Source organism: Salminus brasiliensis, chromosome 5 (assembly GCF_030463535.1).
Source record: "Salminus brasiliensis chromosome 5, fSalBra1.hap2, whole genome shotgun sequence".
Lineage (NCBI taxonomy): Eukaryota > Metazoa > Chordata > Actinopteri > Characiformes > Bryconidae > Salminus > Salminus brasiliensis.
The window spans coordinates 3,537,260-3,564,201 of record NC_132882.1 but is presented as its reverse complement, the minus strand read 5'-3'; the positions used below and the strand labels follow the sequence as shown (position 1 = coordinate 3,564,201).

At 38.9% G+C, this 26,942-nt stretch overlaps 1 protein-coding gene across 1 annotated transcript in view; it reads right to left on the bottom strand.

Annotated features, from left to right (window-relative positions):
- The window catches only part of col11a1a (collagen, type XI, alpha 1a), a 148,503-nt gene that overhangs the window by 54,383 nt on the left and 67,178 nt on the right, over window positions 1–26,942 (bottom strand). Inside the window, exons 23-39 of the mRNA XM_072679262.1 lie at window positions 26,879–26,932; window positions 25,243–25,287; window positions 24,166–24,219; window positions 22,687–22,731; window positions 20,734–20,787; window positions 20,573–20,617; window positions 19,034–19,087; window positions 17,976–18,083; window positions 17,725–17,778; window positions 12,537–12,590; window positions 10,607–10,651; window positions 9,082–9,135; window positions 8,919–8,963; window positions 6,044–6,097; window positions 5,221–5,274; window positions 987–1,040; window positions 271–378 (exon numbers count right to left, since the gene is read on the bottom strand). Coding sequence (XP_072535363.1) covers window positions 271–378; window positions 987–1,040; window positions 5,221–5,274; window positions 6,044–6,097; window positions 8,919–8,963; window positions 9,082–9,135; window positions 10,607–10,651; window positions 12,537–12,590; window positions 17,725–17,778; window positions 17,976–18,083; window positions 19,034–19,087; window positions 20,573–20,617; window positions 20,734–20,787; window positions 22,687–22,731; window positions 24,166–24,219; window positions 25,243–25,287; window positions 26,879–26,932 — 981 coding nt within the window. The remainder of the gene's footprint in view (window positions 1–270; window positions 379–986; window positions 1,041–5,220; window positions 5,275–6,043; window positions 6,098–8,918; window positions 8,964–9,081; window positions 9,136–10,606; window positions 10,652–12,536; window positions 12,591–17,724; window positions 17,779–17,975; window positions 18,084–19,033; window positions 19,088–20,572; window positions 20,618–20,733; window positions 20,788–22,686; window positions 22,732–24,165; window positions 24,220–25,242; window positions 25,288–26,878; window positions 26,933–26,942) is intronic.

Sequence of the window (26,942 nt, the reverse complement as noted above, 5' to 3'; positions counted from 1 at the left end):
ATCTATGTAATCTACTACTAATTACTATATATGTAATCTACTATTTATGTAATTACATTTAATAATTCAATTTAACAGTGAATTACAGTGTATGTAGGATTATATAATAGAGTATTATAATAGTAATCATTTCTATTTTATTATTTTAAAAAAGTGAGCAAGGACAGCAAAGAGCATTGATTGGGATGAAACCCACAACCTTGTGAGTCACAGTCAGGCTGTCCCTGCTGGTTAGGGCTAAAAGTGGGTGCAGCATGTAGCATGTCTCACCTTAGCGCCCTCCTTCCCTGCTGCACCTGGAAGTCCCTGCTCTCCAGGAGGTCCTGGGGGTCCAGGGTGTCCTCTCTCACCAACGGGACCAGTTTCTCCGGTTGGACCCTGTCAGCCCACCACAAGTACACATGAACTCTCAGAGTGTATCCTTCCAGTCAGTTTATACACAGTACGTCCCGAACTCTAGGAATGTCCTTATTACTTACTATCTGCTCATAGTTATGTAGGTAAGAGACTCGGACACAGGGCTGCTTATGCAATTATCAGTAATAGTCAGTCACTTTGGACCTTAAGGGGAGTATGGGGGTATGTATTACTGATTTGTTTATGCTAAGGGTCCGTATCAGTCATGATATGTCTAGAATAATCTAAAATAAATAGAGTATGATGAGGCAAAACAGCCTTAAGAAAGGATCGGACGTAGATCAGACTTCAGCAACGCTTCCTTTGTTCAGATTTGCTATTATTTTACTACCATCAACGTCCCATATGAAACTCAGAAGACCAGTGTAGGTTCACTGGTGGGACTGGATGATAAATTATATGGCTATTTTTAAGCTGTTGGCATTTTGACGCCATAGTATAAAATCTCTAAAGTAAAGTATTTTTTTTATCTTAAATAATGAAATAAAATTTGATTTGGGTGAATTTCCCCTATAAGTTCTGCCTGCACCAGCTCTAATACTGATGGTCGACATTCCTGGAAATCTCACCTGAGGGCCGACAACACCTCCGGGACCGGGGGGACCAGTTTTGCCTTGGAAACCCTGCAGAAAATCAGCAAATGATTAAACAGTAAGGGAGTGTGTTTAAAAACCATGAAACCTGGATGAGCTTCAACACTAATGCAGTGAAAGTCCAGATCAGACAGAGCCGGGTACTGGAGTTCACTGCAGGTAGGATGAATAATGACCTACGAGACGTGGACGGGAGAAGAACCCTTCAGTCCTATGATGCTAATCATGCACATGCGACAGACTAGAAGGACCAGCTACAGTGCAGCTAGAGTGAGTGTTATACTGTACCTGTTACACATGGAAATGATGCACACATCTGAATCAAGTAAATTCAATGCGTCACATTTTTACAGTGGACTTTTATCTCTGATGGACTTTTTCATATAAATATAATATAAATATACTATATTTCACATACTGCAGCAGTTGGGTGATTCTCAGTATTTGGTGCTCTTTAGGTCCTTAAGACGTAATATGTGTTAATATTATTAATTAGGAAAATGAATGATAAAATGTAAAGGCCTCACATTACATAATATAGCATTTAAAAATAATTAAATAATCAAATAAAACTAAATAAAATAAATAAATAACTAAGTCAATAAATGCATCAAATAAAAATAAATGAAATAAAATAACAAAATGAATAAATAAATTAAATACACAAACAAACTTTAAGTCGACTATTAAAATTACAGAAACTTTAGTAAATTATTGCATTTCTTATTTGATTAAAATTGCACTGTATATTAAGATTATATACATTAATAAATACATCAAATAAAATAAAAAAAAGAAATGAAAAAATAAATCAATAAACAAACAAAACTTTAAGTCGACTATTAAAATGGCAGAAAATTAAACAAATTATTGTATTTTTCATTTTATTAAAATCATACTATATATAAAGATTATATATATTAATAAACACATCAAATCAAGTAAAAAAATGGGACAAAATAAATAAATTAATAAACTAACAAAACTTTGAGCAGACTATTAAAATCACAGAAAATTCTTTTTTTTTTTTTTTAAATTATACTTAACTTTTCACCAAATATTTAGCTTTTTTTTCTTCTAAAATGAAGCTTTTTTAAATATATCAACATATGTTCTGTTGCCCCTCAGTCCCTTGAAAAATATTGTTTTGTTTTTTTTTGACATCACTTCAAGGAAGTGACATCATTAAAGTCTCTTGTGAAGCTCAATGTTTCAACCCTGATCCTGCTTTAAATCGTAAAAAGTAAACAAACTGAAAAATTGGCCGTAGTGTCAGGTACAGAGGTATCCGATGTGAAAACACCAATTTATTGCGCACTAACGCTTGCTAGCATTAAAAGGAATTAGCCAATTTAGCACAAAACCTACAACCCCGTCACGTTCAACCATGCAACGTTTTTGAATGTGACAGGGTGGAAAGGTTAATAATTTTTGTCCTTAATCTGACTTGTCATTAAATCCTAACATTAAAAGTCCCATTAAATTATTCATCGATTTTTTAATGAGCTGTTTGATCAAATGTATCTGAACAGAAATGGTGAAATAAATGCCACCTCACAAAGGCATTTATTTGCATACAGTTTACTTACTGAGCGCCGCCTCATCGCTCTGCGTGTCCTGATTTGCGTATTGCAAGCGTATCGTATGGGCGCTGTGTTACACATCGCAAATCAGGACACAGCAATTGCGACAGGCAGGGAACATACGACCCCTGAGGTCAAGCCTCGGCCCATTAGCTGATTCTCTAGGCCTGGCTGTAATAACAGGGTTAGAAGAGCCAGAAGACAGAGCTCTGGACGGATCAGCAGGTGCACACTACACAGATTACAGCATCAGACGCAATGTGGATCTGAAAAGAGCTGAAAGATCATTCAGTTGAACTTGGAAAGAAGAAGGTTAGCAAAGACAACAGGGTGAAGCCAGAGGCGCTAACTCTAACTCTGTGTCTAATGCAAGGACGCTTTCCAGATGAAGGGAACCAAGATACAGGATCCAGCACAGTTCACTGATTTCCCTGCTCTAACACATCCTCTACACCTCTAGTCCTGCATCTGCCAATTAATGGGTAAGCTGAATCAGGTGAGCTTAAGCAGGAAAAGCCCAACTGTGCAGGAATGTGGCCCTCCGGGATCAGCATTCCCCCCTCATGCCCCACGAAAACCACGACTGATTGGTTCCTCAGGGGTGATTCTTCTGACCAGCTGGAAATGGGACAGGTAATGACTGGGATCTGCTGCAGCTATTCCTGGCTGGAGCTTAAATATGTATACGTATATATATAAATTGACAAAAGTATTGGGACGCCTGCTTATTCATGGTTTCTTCTGAAATCAAGGGAATTAAAACAGAGCTTATCCTGCAATAGTTGAATAAGTACAGTCTCTACTGTCCAGGGAAGAAGGCTTTCTACTAAATTTTGGACGAGGAGCTTTGCTGTTAGGATGCTGAAGAGGATCATACCCCTCTACTAGCCCACACCTGGCATTATTAGGCAGCATGGTGCCCATAGGTTCATGAGTCCTATTCTATTGCCAGTACTTCTTTCTACAGGGACGAGACAAGCTGTGTGAGTGTGTATGTGTGAGCATTAGCACATCTATTTCAGCAATGGGTGCAACTCGTTAGAAGGGATGTCCACAAACCTTTGGACACATAGTGTGGTCGGTAGGTCACTAATGTAATTGTAATTGCCAGCAGCAGGTAGCCAATTATAGCAGTGGTATCACTCATCAATGCACCTGCTGTAGGATCTGACACTGCAGCAGCCCTGCATGTGCTCTGTCCCATGTGCAGCCGTGTAAGCACGTCCCGGCGGGCTGTGACACTGCGACGGTCAGCGTCTTCATTGGATCTAATGAGCTGACGTGACGAACAGGCACCTCTCAGCCAGGCGGCTCTGCCAGCCAGCTATTAATACAACATCTGAGTAGATCAAGGAAAACCCCATAAATCCCACAGCCTGTTAAAGCAGAGGGGCTAAACCCTGCTCTTGGGAGTACCCCGTCTGGCACAGCGTTCAAGTGTTGTCTGCATTCACACACACACACACACACTGCAACTCAACGAGCATGATAATTGCTTGATATCTATCTATCCTGTCTTAGCAAGTGTTGCTAAATTGAACAAGCTTTGCAGAACACTGATAAACTCCTATTCAACCCTAATGTCCCTCATTAACACTCTAAACACAGCTACAGTCTCTCATTAGGGGGAATATATATTAATAACGCTATAAATGTAGGTATTGTGATATACACTGAGGAGGCGGAGCTACAGTCTCTCATTAGGGGGAATATATATTAATAACGCTATAAATGTAGGTATTGTGATATACACTGAGGAGGCGGAGCTACAGTCTCTCATTAGGGGGAATATATATTAATAACGCTATAAATGTAGGTATTGTGATATACACTGAGGAGGCGGAGCTACAGTCTCTCATTAGGGTGAATATTAATAACGCTCTAAATGTAGGTATTGTGATATACACTGAGGAGGAGGAGCTACAGTCTCTCATTAGGGTGAATATTAATAACGCTCTAAATGTAGGTATTGTGATATACACTGAGGAGGAGGAGCTACAGTCTCTCATTAGGGTGAATATTAATATTAATAACGCTCTAAATGTAGGTATTGTGATATACACTGAGGAGGCGGAGCTACAGTCTCTCATTAGGGTGAATATTAATATTAATAACGCTCTAAATGTAGGTATTGTGATATACACTGAGGAGGCGGAGCTACAGTCTCTCATTAGGGTAAATATTAATATTAATAACACTCTAAATGTATGTATTGTGATATACACTGAGGAGGCGGAGCTACAGTCTCTCATTAGGACTGAATGGGAATCCTCCCAGTGTTTTATACTGCTTGTCCAATTTAGCAACAGTACCTTCAGTAGAACACATTAGGGGGCGGAGCCTGAACAGGTAAATTAGCAGATACGTTGGAATAGGTGTGTTGGAAACATTTCTATATGTGTGTGTCTGGGTGAAGCTGGAGGTCAGTCGGGCCTGGGCTCCACTAATTCGCTCGGACTCTCCGAGACGAGGCCCTCCAGGTGCTGGAGGTGAGGCAGGGACAGGTGTATAGATTCACCTCACACTCCCCCACCCGGCCGGAGCGTCTGTTAGAGCCTGACAGCCGCAGGACCCCCGTCTGAGCGCCAGCTCTGAAACACACATAACAACCCGAGACATAAACTCACCGTCTCTCCTCGCTGGCCAGGGTGACCGGGCAACCCATCCTTTCCAGGTGGTCCCTAACCGAGAGGCAAAAAGAGATATGGGTTAGTTTCTAACAGTGAGATTTAAAGCGAAGTGAATTTACAGAAAATTTTATGAGGTCCTAAATAAGACCATTGATTGCACAGTAATGCAAATAAACTCAGATATGGCCTGTATTAATGTATAGTTTATCCAAACCGTGGTCATTTTCTGACCATATGGCTGGTTTGATGATTAATCTGGATTAGTTAGAATGCAGAATGGCACTTTTCAGCTCTGTTTTTTGAGATTTTCTAATAATTTAATACCTCTAGAAGTATCCAAATATGAATTTCAGACATTATATACTACATATATGTAATGTCTACCCATGAACATTTGGAAAAGCTGAAGTTTTTCAGTGTTTTTGTTGCTTTTTTAATAATAAAGTTAGAAAAATTAGCTTACCCACTAGTCTAGGTTAATTAATAATACATCAATAATCCATTTCTAGTACCAATACTCATGCTAACCCTCTAAAAAGCCTATGTCCTGCCGGCGGGCCGAAATTGTTATTACCAACTTCTATTACCAAAAAATAGCCCCAATAGTTTGTCCCATTAAGGGAATAATACACCCTATTGTGCAATAACTAACAGCAGTGCCATTGGCCCTAAAATAGAACCCAGTGGGACTCCACAAGATATGCTAAAGCAAATAGCAGCAGATTCTGCATTAGGAGTAATAAACCTAGATTACCTAAATAACCTGTATGGGGTTATTTAGCATTATACTCCATGGATGGCCAAATTTAGATGTACTTACAGGGGGGCCTTTCGGTCCTGGGAAGCCAACAGGTCCCTGGGGTCCTTGAGGTCCCTGGAGCAAAGAGAAATTCAGACATTTAGCAGAGAGAACACATTTCTTTCTCCAAAACCAAGAGCTTAGACCACACAAGCTAGTGGGAGAAAGCCAGACTAATCAACAGCCAGCTTAGAAATAACATGCAATCATTGATTTTACAGCAGTATTGGAGGACCAGAGCTCTGTGCAGTTTAGTTAAACACCTGATTCAGCTCATCAAGAGCTTTTTGATCAGCTGATGTATGTAAAAAGTTGAAAAACATAACCTCTTAAACATCCTGAACCACTAATACTACTGATATAACTTAGCAACAACTCAAAACTTAGGCCAGTTTGCACTGCCTTGCATGTAGTTACTAATTAGTAATCCTAAAGATGTAATAAAAGTGCCAGAGTATAAGATATACTGATATATATATAATATACAGATAAGATACATATGTAATATGCATATATATAATATACAGATAAGATATCTATATATATCTATGGGAAAAAAAAGATATATATTTCATAAACCATGGATATTTAGTGGATATTTAAACCATGGATATTTAATTAGCAGAAATGACAACTGCTCAAAACAACTGCTCAAATAATGCAAAGAACTGATTATAATTACAATGTTATTATTTATAATTATATATATAATTATACATTATACGCATAATTATAAGTTATTATTCAGATTTAATCATAGTACTAATATCTGAACTCTGAGAGCATTCAGAAATCACTATGGTGAAATAAGCTCTCCACTCTCAACCAATCACGCTCTCCACTAGTCTTTCACATTGCTGCTGGGTGACATAGTAAGCAAATTCTACATATATGTATATATATATATGTATTATCGTATGTGTGTATATATATATATAGATAGATAGATATAAGAAAATATCTATAATTTCTTGGTGGAGTGTAGGGCATTGTAACACAGAGCTTTTCTATTGTTAAACAGGTTCAAGAAGAATGTGCTACTACTGGTCACCCTCTTATGTACCAGTGTAACTTTATCTCCTCTATTTTTACTGAAATCTGGCAGATCTTTTACTCAATAATGAATCTAAACCAACATTCCATCTAAAGGTTAAACCAGGGTAAACAGCCTCATTCTCGGCTCTATTTCAGCCCAATCGAGCTGAGAGTTGATGGAGAATTAGTTCATTAGCTTAATCAGGTGAGAGAAACACTAAACTCCACAGTGCTCTGGTTCTCCTGGCTGAGCCTCGATTCCGCAGGGCTAGGATCTTCAATCAGCGGCCGAGAGCCTCTTAAAAAGCATCGCAGGCAAAGCGGCCAGAAAGCGAGGCCATATCATCCGCTATTCGACATGTGTGCATAAGGGCACTGTCATTAGAAGCACGGTTCCATTGTGGCCTCTATGCAGATAAGATGCAAATAGAGCAATTATCCAGGCTGCATGCACCGCCGTACCGTGGTGATCATGGCAATGTGTGACCGAGCAGCTATTCAATTAAAAGTACATGCAGTGTGCTGCTAGCGTGATCTGACTTCTCAGTATTCTACTCACTACCACTACTCTACCAGTCTCAGTGTTTTACTCACTGTCGAAAGCAACATGAATGACAGGGCAATAATAACCCAGAGCGCTTTTAAACAATGCTGGAAGTGCAGCCCTGGCAGGACGGAGGTGATTACGAGCAAAAGGGAACAATATGTATGATTAGCACATTCTTCACGAGCCCTTTATAGATTGGACCGAACCAAAGAGTAAAAGGAAGTGAGGCGAGCTGTTCTCAAGCCCACACTGTAGTCAATAGCTCTTTATAAATAAGTAAACAACAGATCTACTGACTAACACTGAGCTGGAGGTCTGGCTCTGAGCTGGAGAGCCACAGTGAATGGGAAATACTTCAGCCGGTCACCGTGTTGGGAAATAAGCGCTGTATTAAAATAGAGCTCTGAGGTTGTGCGTCATTCGGGGCAGGGCTGGGTGATATGACTAACCCCCCATAGTCTAGCCCAACCCACTCGTTAGCACTCGCCACCATCACATGTAATGCGCCTCCTCTGACACATGCGCTACCAGCCACCACCGCTTTCCGAACTGCCGCCGATGACACACCCTCGGAGGAAAGTGGCGGGTACTAGCAGATGCCCCGGTGAGGCATCTATGCACCCAGAGAGAGCAAGGCAATTGTGCTCCGTCTGACTCCGGCTGCTGATGGCAGGCAGCATGACCCGGGTTTCTGACCAGCGATCCTGGGGTTATAGTGGCAGCATCCTACGAGGACAACCAACGCCCTCTGAGGAAAGTGGCGGGTACTACCAGGTGCCCTGGTGCCAGCCAGCATCATACGAAAGTGAGGCATCTATCCACCCAGAGAGAGCAAGGCAATTGTGCTCCGTCTGACTCCGGCGGCTGATGGCAGGCAGCGTGACCCGGGTTTCTGACCAGCGATCCTCGGGTTATAGTGGCAGCATCTTAGAATCTCAGAATGCTGGATGAGGTCAAATATGAACACTCCTGCTACATCCATGCTACGAGCTAAGCTAACGCTCCTGCACCTTGAAATTGACACAAACTGTGCTACTCAAACTTCTGCTGCCAAACGCACTTAACGACCACACTGGACAAAGCTTTTAGTGGGCAGTAGCCACGTATTTTGATCCATTAAGTTTGTCCACATGCTAAGCTAACCCCGTAGGCCTAAATGACACTTGGGTTCTAGGGTGCTAGAGTCTGCTATCACAGAGTCACTATCTGCTGAGTCTGTTCACTTGCTAAGCTAACTGCCATATTCTCAAGACTCCCAAGGTATCCCAGCTGCTTTCTCGGGAGCATGGAGTTAATGGTCAGAAATGGACTTACTCTCTCTCCAGGTGGGCCAGGTGGACCATCATTGCCTGATGTGCCCTAAGAGAAAAGACAGGGAGAACATCAGGACAGTCTTTGACTATGAAGGACTAACAGACGTGTGAGTACAGCCCTATAGGAGTCATGTAACATGTGGAATAATGTAGGGAGTTATTACCTTAGGACCTGGCTTTCCAGTCGGACCCCTGGCACCCCGAGCCCCACGTGGCCCCTAAAACACATACATACACAAAGAGGATCAGTGTTTGTGTCAAGATCTGTTTAACTACTGAGAAATTCATAGTAGATACTGAATAATTCATAATAGACAATGTGTAATTCATAGTGGGTTCTAAATAATTCATACTGAGTAATTAACAGTGAATACTGAATATTTCATTGTAGATACAAATGAATTAATAATAAAAATGAAATTATTAAAAGTAGATATGGGATAATTCATAGTGGATATTGAAAAATTCATAGTGGGCCCTAAATAATTCATTGTGGATACTGAATTATTCATAGTAAATACAAATTAATTCATAATGCACAATGAATAATTCATAGTGGGTCCTAAGTAATTCATGCTAAATAATGCATACTAAATAGTTAATAGTATATGCAAATTCATTTATATTTTATGTAGATATGGGATAATATATATTGGATACTGATTTATTTTTAGGAGCTACTGAAAATAACACAGAAGCTGACAAATAATTCATAGTGGATACTGAATAGTTAATAGTACATACAAATTAATTAATTAAAGATATTGAATAAAACATAGTAAAGACTGAATAATACATAGTGGGTCCTAAATAATTCATAGTAGATACTGAATAATACATAGTGGATACTGAATAATTCATAGTGGATACTGAATAATTCATAGTAGATACTGAATAATTCATAGTGGATACTAAATAATTTATAGTGGATACTAAATAATTCATAGTGGATACTGAATGATTCATAGTGGATACAGAATAATTTATAGTGGATACTAAATAATTCATAGTGGATACTGAATGATTCATAGTGGATACATAATAATTTATAGTGGATACTAAATAATTTATAGTAGATATTGAATGATTCATAGTGGATACAGAATAATTTATAGTGGATACTAAATAATTAATAGTAGATATTGAATAATTCATAGTGGATACAGAATAATTTATAGTGGATACTAAATAATTCATAGTAGATATTAAATAATTCATAGGTGATACTGAATCATTTATAGGAACTACTGAAAAAAAAACTACCAAATAAAGCTACCAAATAACTCGTAGTGGAGACTGCAATACAGTTCTGCAGCTATTTAAATTTTTTAATATGTCTGTGTCTTATCATGTCCACAGACAGTCATTTCGAGGTGTTTCCCTACATGCAGTAATAAACAATAAACACACAGAAAACCAATCAAAAAGCCACAGACATCAGTGGACAGGTGTGGAAACACCTGTCCTTTGGCGTCTGTTGAAAGCAGGTATTGGTCTTCTGATGTTTTCTATATTCTAGTGATCTCACTCTCAGTGGTAACTGGCTGAGTATTACGGACTCAGAGGAGTGAGATTACATAAAGGAATGATGAAGAACAGCAATATTTTTCATGCATCCAAATTTTCATTCATCTCAAACTTTTTCTTTTTTTCAGTGTAATTAAAGCTGAGTGCTGAAAGACTGCGTACCGTTGGACCTCTCTGCCCCCTTGGACCGGGTTTTCCCGCAACGCCCTGTCAAACAGAAGAAGAAAAATGAGAACAGAGGATATCAACAGACACTCAGACACTCGGACCCTGCGAGTGATAAAGCCATGCTGGCATTCTCTCTACCGGGAAGGTGCCAGGACTCAGCCTGTCAGGAGCCAAGCCTGGCACCACAGCCCTCCCCAGGGGGGAGAGACCTCAAATCTGATATTTGTTTTAGCTGAAGTGAAGGTGGACTGGCAACACACACACACACACACACACACACAGGCATAAAACACTAGCCACACATCCGGGACTGATTGTGAGTGTGTTATGTGGTATTCTAGTGAGGAATAAATAAATAAATAAATAAATAAATAAATAAATAAATATCTGTGTGACATTTTACAACTCTGAGAAGATTAACAGTGCAGGCAACAGCATCTACTGCTGAACAAATACACTGAGATAAACAAATACTGTTGTTTTGATGTAAGCAATAACAATAACAGAGTTATTACATAAATATAGAAGTAAACTATTTTCCCCCTAACAAATAACCTCAAGAAGAAAGTTGTTATGGCCTGCGCCTCATGTTTCTATGGAAATCAATGATAATTGTTTTTTACTTATGCAATAATAATCAATAATATTTTAAATAAATAAAAATAATATAAAGAAACAATAAATGAATAACTATCTAAATAAATAAATAGCACTAAAACATAACTGGTGTTATTAAATAATTGTCTATAATCTATAATCTATTATCTAAAGCAAGACATGATACAATCGTAAGATTAGACCCTCTTCATGCATCTAAATAAATAAATAAATAACAAATAACCCTGAATATCTAATAATATTTAATTATTATTATTATTATTATTATTATTATTATTATTGAGCACTATTATTGTTTTTATTGTGATTATGATGATGACTATTATTATTATTATTATTATTACTAGGTATTATTTTAGTTTTTATTGTGATTATTATTATTATTATTATTATTATTATTATAAATAAAGCTACTATATTCAGATGACCTGTAATTTCAGAATCATACAAAGAAAAATCATTTTAATAACCAATTATATAGTACATCGATCAAACACTTTTACAAAATGAGTTACTTTAACCTCCTGAGACTCGGACTTTTGCTTGGTGTGTATTTTCAATTTATGAATATGAGGACGCAGAGTCTCAAGAGGTTAAAACATGTCAAAATTAACTTAAAATAAAAATATTACAAAAAAATTGCTTTAAAAGTAATATTTTAGTTTTATTGGTAAAAAAAAAAACCCAAAAGTTATTTTCAGAATATTCAGAAAGTGGTGATTATTATTATTATTATTATTATTATTATTATTATTATGAGTAGTAGTAGTTCCAGCTAGGCATGAATAACTGCAGAGTTAACAGATGAGAAACTGAATGGAATAAATAAACACTGATGTATTAGACAGCAGCTGCGTCTGAGACTGAGTGCTGTTCACCTCAGTGACCCGGTGCATGCAGAAGCATAATGTAGTGTGTGTGTGTGTGTGTGTGTGTGTGTGTGTTTGTGTGTGTGTGTGCTGTGTGTAAACATCGGGTGTAATTGTGCACTGTCTATTTGCATTCCAGCCAGAGCCGAAGGACAGCGCTAGTGTGGGACACCGGGTCGCCCTGGGCAAGCCGCTGAACTCTGACTCAGAGTCCTCATTAACTTTATTCCCCCTGTTTTCACTATTCAATCGCGCAGGCCCGGACCACCGCTGAATCATTACGACCCCCCGTCCATTCAGCATCTTTCTGTTCTCCGGGCATTGATCTGCGCTTTTGTTTTCCGGTGAAAATCATCACACAAATCCCTTCATAATGGGAATCAATTGGCTGTGTGTTTTCCTTTGAGTTGGATTATGATGCCGTGTGCATTTCTTACCCTGGCTCCTTTCTCTCCGTTGGCCCCTGGGAATCCGGGGAAACCGGTCGAACCCTGCGGATCAAACGGGAAGAGTGTGTGAGAGGGGAGAGAGTGTGTGTGCTGTAGCTGCATGCTGATGATTCCTCTCCTCAAACGCTCCTCGCTGTCAGGAGGCATTAGTGTCCCAGTGTGGGTGCAGAGGGCTCCAAATACACAATTGCTACACTTATACACTACTACACACACACACAAGCACTACACACTGACTACACAACTCTACTACATACACACACACATATACAAAACTATAAGTGTGCCTATACAACCACTACACTTATACACTGTTACACGTATATACTACTACACCTACACACAAACAACTTCATTCTGACTATACAACTCACACAACTGCTACACACGCATACACAAACACATATATAGCTGTAAGTGTCTATATAGCTACTGCATATGAGGCTATATTTCCTATATAACTGCTACACTTATACACTTATGAAACTCCACCATTTCTTCTCGAAATGCCGCTAACACAATGCCACTGGAGCTCAACACACCTGGAGGAGAACACTAACTGCTAATTCTCATACAGCGCATTGGCTAACAGCTAGGATCGGCCATGCTGAGTGACTGAGGGGAGGGAGGGCCATCGTATCCATCCAGAAAGAGCAAGGCCAGTTATGCTTTCTGGGACCTCTGCTTATGGATGGCTGTGGCATCACGGGAGATCAACAGTTTGACTGTTGTGCCACCCAGAAGCGCTTCTCCCATCACATTTTCCCTATGGTTAAATTAATGAATGCGTGCAACCAGCAGAGGGTGCGGATGTGCACGTTCCCTCGCCATGGTGACTTAACTAAAACCTAAGCAAAGTCACTGTTGCCTAATTTATGATCTATACTATTAATATGCATCAGAGAGAACTAAGTCATTAGACTATAGTATACTAAAATGTACTATACTATACCATGCTATAATATACTGTGCAGTACTATAATATATTATCCTATACTATGGTATAATATAATATACTATACTGTACTGTGATGTACTATAATGTACAATACTGTGTGTATACTATACTACACTTTACTGTACTATACTATAATATAATATACTATATTACACAATAATATGATATACTATACTGTACAATACTATAATACACTATACAATTCTATCCTACTATACTATACTATATTATGCTACATTATACTATACTATATTATGCTATACTATACTATATTATACTATACTATACTACACTATACAATACTATGCTATACTATACTATATTATGCTATACTTTACTATTATACTATTCTATGCTACACTATACTATACTATACTATTCTATATTATTCTATACTATACAATATTATGCTATACTATAATATTTTACCATATTATACTATACAATACTACACTATACAATACTATGCTATACTATACTATATTATGCTATACTATACTATATTATGCTATACTTCACTATTATACTATTTTATGCTACACTATACTATACTATACTATACTATTCTATATTATGCTATACTTCACTATTATACTATTTTATGCTACACTATACTATACTATACTATTCTATATTATGCTATACTATACTATACTATACTATACTATATTATACTATGCTATACTATATTATACTATGCTATACTACAGCTTACACTAATTTGGACAGCTTTTCATGCTTTTTCAATTTTCCCTTTTTTAAACACTGTTACACACTACAACACAACTACGCACTGACTACACAACTGCTAAGCACTCGCACAAACACACACAAAACCTGTATACCTGCTACACATACACACACAAACAGTGCCTATCACCTATATCTGTGTATTTCCCTGCTCTTTCTTTCCATTTCTAACTGTAAGTACAGTGCTAGGCCTAAGCTGTTCCTCTGACAAACAGGCACCATAAAGCTGAATAAAAGTAATAATACACAGAAAACATTTGCACACACACACACACACACACACACACACACACACATACACAAATAAGCAAACAAGCTAGCTGTGCTTCAAAACTCACACCCATGTCTTTGCTAACCCTTCTCTCCAGTGCAGTGAATCAAAAACGGCTTACCCGTGTTCTTCAGAGCCGGGGCCATTATGAGCAGCAGGGAAAGGAAATCAATACAGTGTTTTATAGCCTCGTCTGAGAGCAGGGGGCTTCAGTATTTACACAACACAAAATCAGTCTCGATTTAGCTCAGCTACACAAGAAACACAGACATGTATCGGAACCGGCGAGGCAGGACGCGCTGCCTGGGAGACGGATGCTGAATTTCCATCTATAAAGATGTCAGGGCCCGAACCCTCACAGCAATAGTCCACTTCATGAAAATTCAGCAGCCGGCGGCCCATGAGAGCGACTTTCAGGAATGATGAGATATCAAACACTCTGCAGTCTCATCAGTCTTCTCCTCTGCTGTAAAAATCAGAGCCGGCTGATGAAAACCATAGAACTCAATGCAAAGGTGTGGAGTAGACAGATACACCACCAGTCACCAGCCTCAATGTTCTCACATAGAACCAAACGATCTAACCACGATATCAAACAAATATTAACAAGTATATTAATATCCAGTATGAAGCTCTAATAACATTAATATCCAGTATGAAGCTCTAATATCATTAATATCCAGTATGAAGTTCTAATAACATTAATATCCAGTATGAAGCTCTAACATCATTAATATCCAGAATGAAGCTCTAATAACATTAATATCCAGTATGAAGCTCTAATATCATTAATATTCAGTATGAAGCTCTAATAACATTAATATCCAGAATGAAGCTCTAATAACATTAATATCCAGTATGAATCTCTAATATCATTAATATCCAGGTTGAAGCTCTAATAACATTAATATCCAGTATGAAGCTCTAATATCATTAATATTCAGTATGAAGCTCTAATAACATTAATATCCAGTATGAATCTCTAATAACATTAATATTCAGTATGAAGCTCTAATAACATTAATATCCAGTATGAATCTCTAATATCATTAATATCCAGGTTGAAGCTCTAATAACATTAATATCCAGTATGAAGCTCTAATAACATTAATATCCAGTATGAAGCTCTAATAACATTAATATTCAGTATGAAGTTCTAATAACATTAATATCCAGTATGAATCTCTAATATCATTAATATCCAGGTTGAAGCTCTAATAACATTAATATCCAGTATGTATTTCTAATAACATTAATATCCAGTATGAAGCTCTAATAATATTAATATCCAGGTTATAACATTAATAAGAGTTGATAGAGTTCTGCCGGTTCCTTTGTTCCTCAGCAGTGCTGGCTGGTTGTGGCTCTGGACTGTAGGCCACCTATGATGAAAGGCACCGAGCTGGACATTATCGCCTGCCCTCTGTCCCCCGTCTCTGCAGGCGCTGCGTGAGCACCATGCTGAAGAGTTTGGGGACTACCTCCACTCTGACCTCACAGCCAGAAACTTCATCCTGCTTTCATCTTCCATCTGCACACAGCAGCACCCTGACTCGCTGCAGAACCGCACCGGCTCTTTGGAAATTTGAATATTTCAGTAACATAGCAAGGGTTCTAGACATTACCTTCTAGAAGTACAGAGAATGCTCCACTCTAAAGAACCCAGTGCTAAGTTGAGGGTTCTCAAACCACACCACTGGTTCTAACAATTCACTAAGGGTACACAGAACCACTCTGAGGGCTTCAGAACCAAACTAAGGGTTTTAGAACGAAACCGCATGTCCAACATTTTCACTGGTTTCTGGTTTCAGAACCACAATCAGGGTTCTAGATCCACGTTGCAGGTTCTATATTTATAATGAGGATTTCATAACCGCAGTGATCGTTCTGGATATACACTGAGTGCTTTAGAATTGACAGTGAAGGTTCTATTACAATGATAGTCCAATGATTCTAGGACTACACTGGGGGTTCTGCAATTACAATGGTTCTACAACTAGACTTTGAGATAAACAATAACACAGGGAGATCTAGAACAACACTGAGTATCTTAGGAGCTAAAGTGATGACTCTAGAAATGCACTGGGTGTTCTACAACGGCATATGGGCCCTATATGTAATCATTCAGTATACGTAATCAATAATCAATCAACTGCTATCCAGCCCACTGATCTAATCGTCGTCCGTTCTTTGGTTTCCTCATGTTCTACAGCAACATTCTTCACAGTATCAGAACCGGAAACGCCAACAAGATCAATAACCTGATTAGGAACGCTGGCTCTGTCCTAAGACCCACCCTGAACTCCCTACAGCAGGACAAAGGACACTCAATAAACCTCAAACAGCGGCGATCACCCTCTGCTCTCAGGCTGGCTACACTGGGGACTATTATCAGCGACGGGAAGGACACCACTGCCCTGAGCCTAAGAGCCCGGAGCACCATGATAGACTCCTGGCCGCAGATCGGCTGACCACATCCGGACTGAACGGCTCTGAGCTGTGTAACACTGTCATATGCAGCCCTATGGGCACCTCTGATCAAATCCATGTACTGTTTATATTATAAATAAATACATATATTTATCTGTCTGTCTATCTGTCTGTCTGTTTTTCTATATATGTATTAATCTATATGTATGTCTGTCTATCTATCTATCTATCTATCTATCTATCTATCTATCTATCTATCTGTGCATTTATCTATCTGTCTGTCTGTCCATCTGTCTGTCTATCCATCTGTCTATCTGTCTGACTATCTATGCATTTATCCATCTGTCTGTCGGTCTATCTGTCCATTAATCTATGTATTTATCTATATATCTGTCTGTCTCTCTGTCTGTCAGGCTATTTATCTATTTAGCTATCTGCCTTCCCGTCTGTCTATCTATCTGTCTGTCTTCCAGGCTATCTATGCATTTATCTATCTGTCTGTCTGTCTATCTGTCTGTCTATCCATCTATCCATCTGTCTATCTATCTGTATGTTTGTCTGTCTGTCTATCCATCTGTCTTTCTGTTTATCTGTCTGTCTGTCTGTCTGTCTGTCTGTCTATCTATCTTTCTGTCTGCCAGGCTATCTATGCATTTATCTATCTGTCTATCTGTCTGTCTATCTGTCTATCTGTCTGTCTATCTGTCTGACTGTCAGACCATCTATCTGTTTATCTATCTAGAACAATGCACTCATGCTGGTCGTACCTTCGGCCCTTGTCTTCCTGGGTATCCAGGCAATCCAGGAACGCCCAGTTTACCCTGCCAGAAAACAACATGAGAATCATTAACAGCGTCACTGAGCTGAGAAAATTATTAAAAGTTACAGCCGTGCATTAGTATTCACCCCCGCCATCAGACATCAGCGCTCCTCGCCCTCTAACTCAGCTCAAAGTCAAGTGCTTAATAAACCCACAATAAATGACTCGAATAAATGAAATGCAGAGAGGGGTACACACCTTTTCTCCAGCCAGACCCATGGATCCTGCTTCACCAGGAGGACCTGCACGGCCTTTAGGACCTTCAGGACCATCTTCACCTCTAGGTCCAAGCACACCGAGCTCACCCTGAATACACACACACACACACACACACACAAACAGGGTCAGATGCACAATCTGTAATATATGTTTCTAATAAAGTGGCCAGTGAGAGGAAGCACAAGGTACGTGTTTCTAATAAAGTGGCCAGTGAGAGGAAGCAGAAGGTAGGTGTTTCTACTAAAGTGGCCAGTGAGAGGAAGCACAAGGTACGTGTTTCTAATAAAGTGGCCAGTGAGAGGAAGCACAAGGTACGTGTTTCTAATAAAGTGGCCAGTGAGAGGAAGCACAAGGTAGGTGTTTCTAATAAAGTGGCCAGTGAGAGGAAGCACAAGGTACGTGTTTCTACTAAAGTGGCCAGTGAGAGGAAGCACAAGGTACGTGTTTCTAATAAAGTGGCCAGTGAGAGGAAGCACAAGGTACGTGTTTCTAATAAAGTGGCCAGTGAGAGGAAGCACAAGGTAGGTGTTTCTACTAAAGTGGCCAGTGAGAGGAAGCACAAGGTACGTGTTTCTAATAAAGTGGCCAGTGAGTGGAAGCACAAGGTAGGTGTTTCTACTAAAGTGGTCAGTGAGAGGAAGCACAAGGTAGGTGTTTCTAATAAAGTGGCCAGTGAGTGGAAGCACAAGGTAGGTGTTTCTAATAAAGTGGCCAGTGAGTGGAAGCACAAGGTAGGTGTTTCTAATAAAGTGGCCAGTGATTGGAAGCACAAGGTAGGTGTTTCCAATAAAGTGGCCAGCAAGTGGATGCACAAGGTAGGTGTTTCTAATAAAGTGGCCAGTGATTGGAAGCACAAGGTAGGTGTTTCCAATAAAGTGGCCAGCAAGTGGATGCACAAGGTAGGTGTTTCCAATAAAGTGGCCAGTGACTGGAAGTCACTGAAAGTGGCCAGGTAGTGTATATGTGCAATGTTGGGGGTTTTGGTTTATACAGTGCTTTGATGATGTATCTTTTGTGATCTGGCGATGGATACACACCCGGTCTCCTTTGAGTCCCATGTCTCCTTTAAAGCCGGGGAATCCGTCCTCACCCTGAGGAGCAAGAGAGAGAACCCTGTTAGCGTCCTGTTTACCTTCATACCTGCAGAATTTCCACATTACCTTCATACTAGTCACAGAATTCGGAGATGTGGGTCTAACTAGGTCTAATAATAATAATAAAGACGGGATTTTAGTAACGAACAGGTTAAATGACAGATGATCGTTTTGAAGACAGGAATGCGAGCCATGCTGCCACCTGCAGGCAGCTCTGCAGCAGTGCAGTCTGGAGGACACACTTGCATTTAGGCTTTTCAGAGATGAGGCAACAGTCCGGCAATTTATCAAAGTGAAATAAATGAGATTCTTTTCTTCAGCTCGCTCTGCAATATGCAAATCAGCTAGCGGCTCTAGCTACACTACAGCTGATCCTAAGCACAAGCAAACACCCAAAACAGAGAAGGCACTGAAGCCGCTCGACTTCTGGGTCGGGATAATGCATTCAATTCATCTGTGCTGGCTGTTTCCTCACGCAGCAGATGCTCGTATCCACAGGCAGTGAAACAGACTGAGAGCAGATGATCGGTGATGGTGGAGATTCTGCACACTAAGCTTTCGAAACAGCAGCAGAAGCAGCTTCACACAGAGCAATAAACAAACCGGTACTGCAGGGTTAACTGTGACTTCTCACTGTCTGTCTGATTATCAGTTAGGGGGTGCAGCTGAAGCAGAAAGCCTTTACTACTATATGGTACACTGTATGGACAAAAGTATTGGGACAGCTGCACATTCAATGTTTCTTCCGAAATCAAGGGGATTAAAAAAAAGAGTTCCTGCTGCTTTTGTTGGAGTAACTGTCCAAAGAAGAAGACCTTTTTGGAGGAGCATTGCTGTGAGGATTTGATTGCATTCATAAATTCAAAGATACTAATAATTAATAATTCATAGTGAATATTGAACAATTCATAGTTGGATAATAAGTAATTACTAGTAGATTCTAAATAATTCATAGTAGATACCGAATCATTCATAGTGGATACTGAATAATTCATAGTGGATACTGAATAATTCATAGTAGATACCGAATCATTCATAGTAGATACTAAATAATTCATAGTGGATCCTGAATAATTCATAGTGGATACTGAATCATTCATAGTGGATACTGAATAATTCATAGTGGATACTGAATCATTCATAGTGGATACTAAATAATTCATAGCGGATACTGATTAATTACTAGTGGATACTAAATAATTCATAGCGGATACTGATTAATTACTAGTGGATAATAAATAATTCATGGTGGATACTGATTAATTACTAGTAGATTCTGAATCATTCATACTACATACTGAATCATCATAATAGATACAGAATAATTCATAGTGAATACTGAACAATTCATAATGGATGCTAAATAATCCTGTCTGCTCCCGCTGCAATATGAACGAGGTGCTTTTTATTGGCCAAGTTGGACTACAGCGCTCATCCTGGGATTAAGGAAGTATTTAATATCTGCAGATCAACAGCTCTCACCTTTTCTCCTTTGCCTCCTTTCAGGCCGCGGACTCCATCAGCTCCCTGTTTAAAACAGAGAACGCGTGTGTGGTCAAAACAGAGTGTGTGTGTTGTCAAGCATGAGTGAGCAGCTCAAATGATGGCGCTCAATCTCCATCAGACAGCAGACAGTAACGTACCTTCACACCACGCGGACCCGGGTAGCCAATAGGCCCCTGAGGACCTAGCTGACCCTGAAAAGCAAAGAAAGAGAAAAGAGGTGTGAGTGTGTGCTGCAGTGTGACACAAGCTGAAGCTATTACAGTCTCCCAACATTAATCTCCTCACACACACACACACACACACACACAGAGAAGGGTCTAGACTGAAAGTGATGTTCAGTGTCGATCTGCAGGGATTCTGTATTGATTAAATTCATCCTCAAACAACGAGTGAAATTACAGACTGAAATAACTCATTAACCTAATTTGCTGATGTTTATGTCAGCACACGTTCAATGTCTGAGGTCTGGCTTCTTTACATTTGTAGCGGAGATATGAAGCTAATGTCGATAACGAGCTTAACATGCAAGCTTATGGCCCACCGATTAGCTCTGTGCCTAAATAATCACACACTTGTATAAAACTATCACAGACAGACGTGCTGGTGATATACTGTTATACTGGGAAATTCACACAACATTGTAATTGTTTTCAGTTGTGGAGATAATTCTAGTGACACATTAGATGGATACTGATCATCCGGTCAGTTTTCTTTTGTTTTTATAGGAGCTGTACATCAATTCAGCTCTAAGGGTCTGAATATGAGACCACAATTCAGTTTATCACTCTCAGAACTACATAAAGGTTCATGTTTACATTTACAGTACTTATTAAATCATTTACACAAATTACTGACTGATATTAATTACTAGTACATTACAAATAATATACAGTAGATAATCATTCATAGTAATTACATACAAATTCATAGTAGATACTAAATAATTCATATTGAATACTAACATAATTCACAGTGGATACCGAATAATTTATAGTAGATATCGACTAATTAATAATACAAAATAATTCATAGTGGGTACTGAATAATTCATAGTAGATACTAAATAATTCATATTGAATACTAAAATAATTCACAGTGGATACTGAATAATTTATAGTAGATATTGAATAAATAATAATACTAAATAATTCATATTGAATACTAAAATAATTCACAGCGGATACCGAATAATTTATAGTAGATATTGAATAAATAATAATACAAAACAATTCATAGTGGGTACTGAATAATTCATAGTAGATACTAAATAATTCATATTGAATACTAAAATAATTCACAGTGGATACTGAATAATTTATAGTAGATATTGAATAAATAATAATACTAAATAATTCATAGTAGATACTAAATAATTCATACTGAATACTAAAATAATTCATAGTGGATACTGAATAATACATACTATATACTAATACATGTATCATAGATACTAAATAAATAGTTACTGAATAATTCATAGAGGACACTGAATTATTCAAAGTAGCTACTGAACAACTTATCATAGTTGTTAAATAATAAATAGTAGATACTGAATAGCTCACAGTATATATTAAATAATTCATAGCAGATACTGAATCATTCAGAGTTACTGAAAAATCATAGTAATTACTGAATAATTCATACTAGTTATAAAATGATTTAGAGCAGATACTGAATAATTCATAGTAGTTTCTGAAAAAAAGTTATATACACAGTAAATTCTTCAAAGTAGATACTAAACAATTCATAACAGATACTGAATAATTCATGATAGATACTGAATCATTCCTTAATAGATACTGAAAAACCATAGTAACCACTGACTAATTCTAATTGCAATACTATTATTAATAAATTATTAAAGAATTTATAGCAGATACAGGATAATTCCTCTTTATTTTTATAGTTAAATTACTAATAAATGTAAGAAGGGGTTATGAGGTGAATTATAATAAATATAAATATGGTCTGATACCATGATACTGTCATATATTTGGACACCTGTAAATACTGAGCTAATAATTATTATCACACACTATGAGCTACAGGAGAACGCACGAGCTGTCCATAATTTCATGGTCATTTCTTACCAAAGCTCCTTTCTCTCCCGGAGGACCCTCTTTGCCAGGATGACCCTAGAAGAGTGAGTAAAATGTCATTAGAGGGTGTTTGGCTGTGATTTACACACACTATGCAATTCATTATGCATTCTCCTTCTTTCAGACATGCTGTCCCATAGACTCTGCTCATTAAACGGCAGCGCTGAAACCCTTCAGAGGCCACAAATGACTCTTGGAAATGTGGTGGACACTCACTCCAGGCTTCAACATCGCTTCACATGCTTAGAGCTTTCAGCTGCACACGATCGGCCCATTAAAAGAGCAGTAAAGTGCTTTAAAATGAGGCCTGATCGAGAGGCAGGGCCCAGTGTGAGGAATAAACACATCCGAATAATCCTTTGTAAAATGTAAACACCACAAATTTCAACTAATTTGTCAGTAGTTTTAGAACTCTGTGGCTATTTCGCAGCAGGCGGACGCCTCAGAGAAGTGATGAAACTGGAGAAATCGGTTCATTAAAAGTGGATGTTTACCATCTGCAGGCATTATACTCCCTGGGTTTAGTTAAAAACGACAAACGGAGTTCTGCTGCATTATTGATGGAGATAGAAATACATCTGAAGATCTTCCAGCTTGCTTTTTATTTAATGTGAGAGTTCTCTAGACTGTACACTTGTAACACTTTTAGGGTCACCCAAAAGCTACATACATCAAATGAACAAAAAAAAAAAGTATTTGGACACCTGCTCTTTCATTGTTTCGTTCAAAATCAAAATGCTATTAAAAAAAGAGCTGATCCTCTACTGTCCAGAGAAGAAGGCTTTCTACTAGATTTTGGAATTTCACTGCATTGCTGTGAGGATTTGATTGCATTCAGGGACAAGAGTGTTAGTGAGGTCAGGACCTCACTTTCCGCACTCCCCATTCAAAAGTACTGGATAGAGAACCAACCATCATTCCAGAGCACATAGCTCAATACTGGGGGCTTTATACCCCTCTAGCCCACGAATGGCATTATTAGGCAGCATGGTGCCATTGCAAATCTGTCCCTGTCCCTATTCTATTGGCAGTGCGTCTCTACTGGGACTAGACAAGCTGTGTATATGTACAGTACAATAGGTGCAACTTAGTAGTTGAGTGAATTCATTAGAAGAGGTGTCCACAAACATTTGGACAAGCAGTGTATCTCTAAAAAATATCTAATAATTATAAATAATTCCATCTTTCAATAGAAATCAATGTCGACGTTTTATTCCACGTCACTTTGGAGCATTTCTATTGGTCGAAAGCTTTTTTCTGGCATTATTTATAAGCGGGTATGTGAGGGGAGTGCCGTGGCCTCTTATACTGTGAGGTCCAATAAGACTACTGGACTACTGGCCTTGGAGAACCGCTACGTCAATGCACTATGTGTAGATGGGTGGTCTTGACTCTTATCTTACTGATTATTTACTGATAATGTGGGTTACAGGTGGTCAGCGTGTGTGGTGTGGTTGTAGCGCCACTTACAGGAGGTCCATCAGAACCAGGTAACCCAGGCAACCCAGATCTACCCTGAGGGCCCTGTGTGTGTGAGAGAGAGAGAGAGAGATTACAACACAGACATTCACTGAAAGTTGAAAGTTATAGTTATTACATGTTGGTTATGCAATTTTATTTCGTCTGACAAATTATTCAAATTATCAAAAAAATTATTCAAAATCTCCTGAACTATTAATTAAGTAGGAAAGTGATCGATCACATGTAATTGTACTGATTTTGACCCATTGGTTCAGCTCCTCCCCCAATGACTGTATAGACCACATATTTCCTATATATAGTCAGCGCATAAGCTCCTCCCCAAATGACCTCATAGATCATATATATTAAATATACAGTCAACAGTTCAGCTCCTCCCCCAATTACTGTATACATTATATATCAACTATACAGTCAACAGTTCAGCTCCTCCCCCAATTACTGTATACATTATATATCAACTATACAGTCAACAGTTAAGCCCCTCCCCCAATTACTGTATACATTATATATCAACTATACAGTCAACAGTTCAGCTCCTCCCCCAATTACTGTATACATTATATATCAACTATACAGTCAACAGTTCAGCTCCTCCCCCAATTACTGTATACATTATATATCAACTATACAGTCAACAGTTCAGCTCCTCCCCCAATTACTGTATACATTATATATCAACTATACAGTCAACAGTTCAGCTCCTCCCCCAATGACTGTATAGATCATATATATCATATATACAGTCAGCAGTTCAGCTCCTCCCCCAATTACTGTATAGATCATTTAAAACCCATGTTGTTCAATTGTCCCACATCTGGTACAAATTTCTGACACTGAAACTAACAGAAACATGTCCTGAATCTGTCGATACTGAATTTACAGAGAATCTAATTATGTAATTAATTAATTACAGTTAAACAGAGCTGCAGAACAACATCAACCCAACACAGGAGTGAAGAGTGACCCTGCCATTATGTGTGTATGCGAGCCTCGCTCCTGGGCAGCAGGGCTGCAGGACAGATGGATGGTGAAAGAGCAGAGAGAGAGAGGAATGAGAGAACGTACTTTCTCGCCTGGTGGTCCGATGGGTCCTTGAGGTCCAGGCAGCCCCTGCAGGACAGAAGAGAGGGGAAACAGCCTTAGTGTGTGTGAGTGTGTGTGTATGTGTGTGTGTGTGTGTGTGTATTGGGGGGGGGGGTGTAGGGTGCCAGCAAGGGCTGTTACTGAGGGCTAATAATGCCCTTATTGTGTTCCTGTTAAGTAAATATGTGTGTGTGTGTGTGTGTGTGTGTGTGTGTGTGTGCAGAGAATATGTGAATTATTGAGTGTATTTACAGGTCATCATATATAGTGTGTGTGAGTGAATGTGAATAAATTGGTGTTAAGGCTTACACATGTGCAAAATACAAAATTTAAGGTGAGTGTATGCTTGTTTTCAGCACTTGTGGGGACCAAGTGTCCTCATAATGTTAGGAAAACAAGACTACCCTGCAGAGGTGAGGACACAGTTTCCAACACGGATGCAAAGGTTCGTCTTCAGTTATGGAGGTTACGGTTGTAGGTGTGTAAGGGTGTAGGTGCAGTAATACAGAGGTCAATGGAAGTCCTCACAACTACAGCAACACCAACATATGTGTGTGTGTGTGTGTGTGTGTGTGTGTGTGTGTGTGTTTGTTTGTATGTGTCTGTTAAAGTAGGTGTGAGTGAATGTAATGGAATGTGTGTCAAGGCTTATACAGTATGCTTACTGTGTGTCCTCGAGAATGTGCTCACGTCTAGTCCAAATTTAAAGCATGCGCTTGTTTTTGGTATTTTGTGGGGACAGAATGTCCTCATGAAGTTGGGAAAACAAGACAACCCGAGGTAAGGACACCTGGTTTCCACCATGGGTGCAAAGGTTTCTCGGGGGGTATGGGGGTTAAGGTTGGATGTGGGTGTAGCATTACTTGGGTACAGAAATACAGAGGTTGATGGAAGTCCTCACAAATATAGCAACACTGACTTATGTGTGTGTGTGTGTGTGAGTGTGTGTTGCAGTAATCCGACCCCAGTGTTGACTTGTGGTTGTTGCTGGAATGACTGTATGAATGAGATTCTTTCAGACTCTTCCATTTTTTCCCACACCGGCACAAATATTTAAAACCAGTTCACGGCCGGTGTGCGTGCCTGACCGAGGGACAGGCGGAGGGCCACTGATCCAAAAACTGGCGGCCAATTACAGCCCTAATGCGCAAATTATTGATACTAGACAATAATACATCAAATCTCAGAACAAACAAACTCGGAACAAATTAAATGACGGAATGACCAGGCGGCTTTACGGCCATTAGCACAAATCACCACAGAAGGGCTGTGTTCAATTTCTATTCAATCAAAGACAACAGACAGCTAAATTAGGCTAAAATCAGTGGAATTATTTCCAATATAAAAGTTAATGACCAAAACAGTGCGCTAATATTCAAATTATAATGTCTAATCAGGACACATTAGATTAGATATTAGGTTGTCCTCTACTGAAAGGCTGCAATTTGTCCATTCAATTTAAGACAATTGCTAAAAAATAGGCCAAAACGCTAAATAAATAAAAAAATAAAATAAATAAATAATGGATATGAGCTGGTTTGATCTTAACAGTCAAATCTGACGGATCAACTATCCCTGTAGTTCTTCCAGATATTTTAATTTAGTTGGTCACTCTTACCTGTGTACCCGGAATGCCCTGCTGGCCAGGTGGGCCTGGTTCTCCTTGAGGACCCTGGACAGAA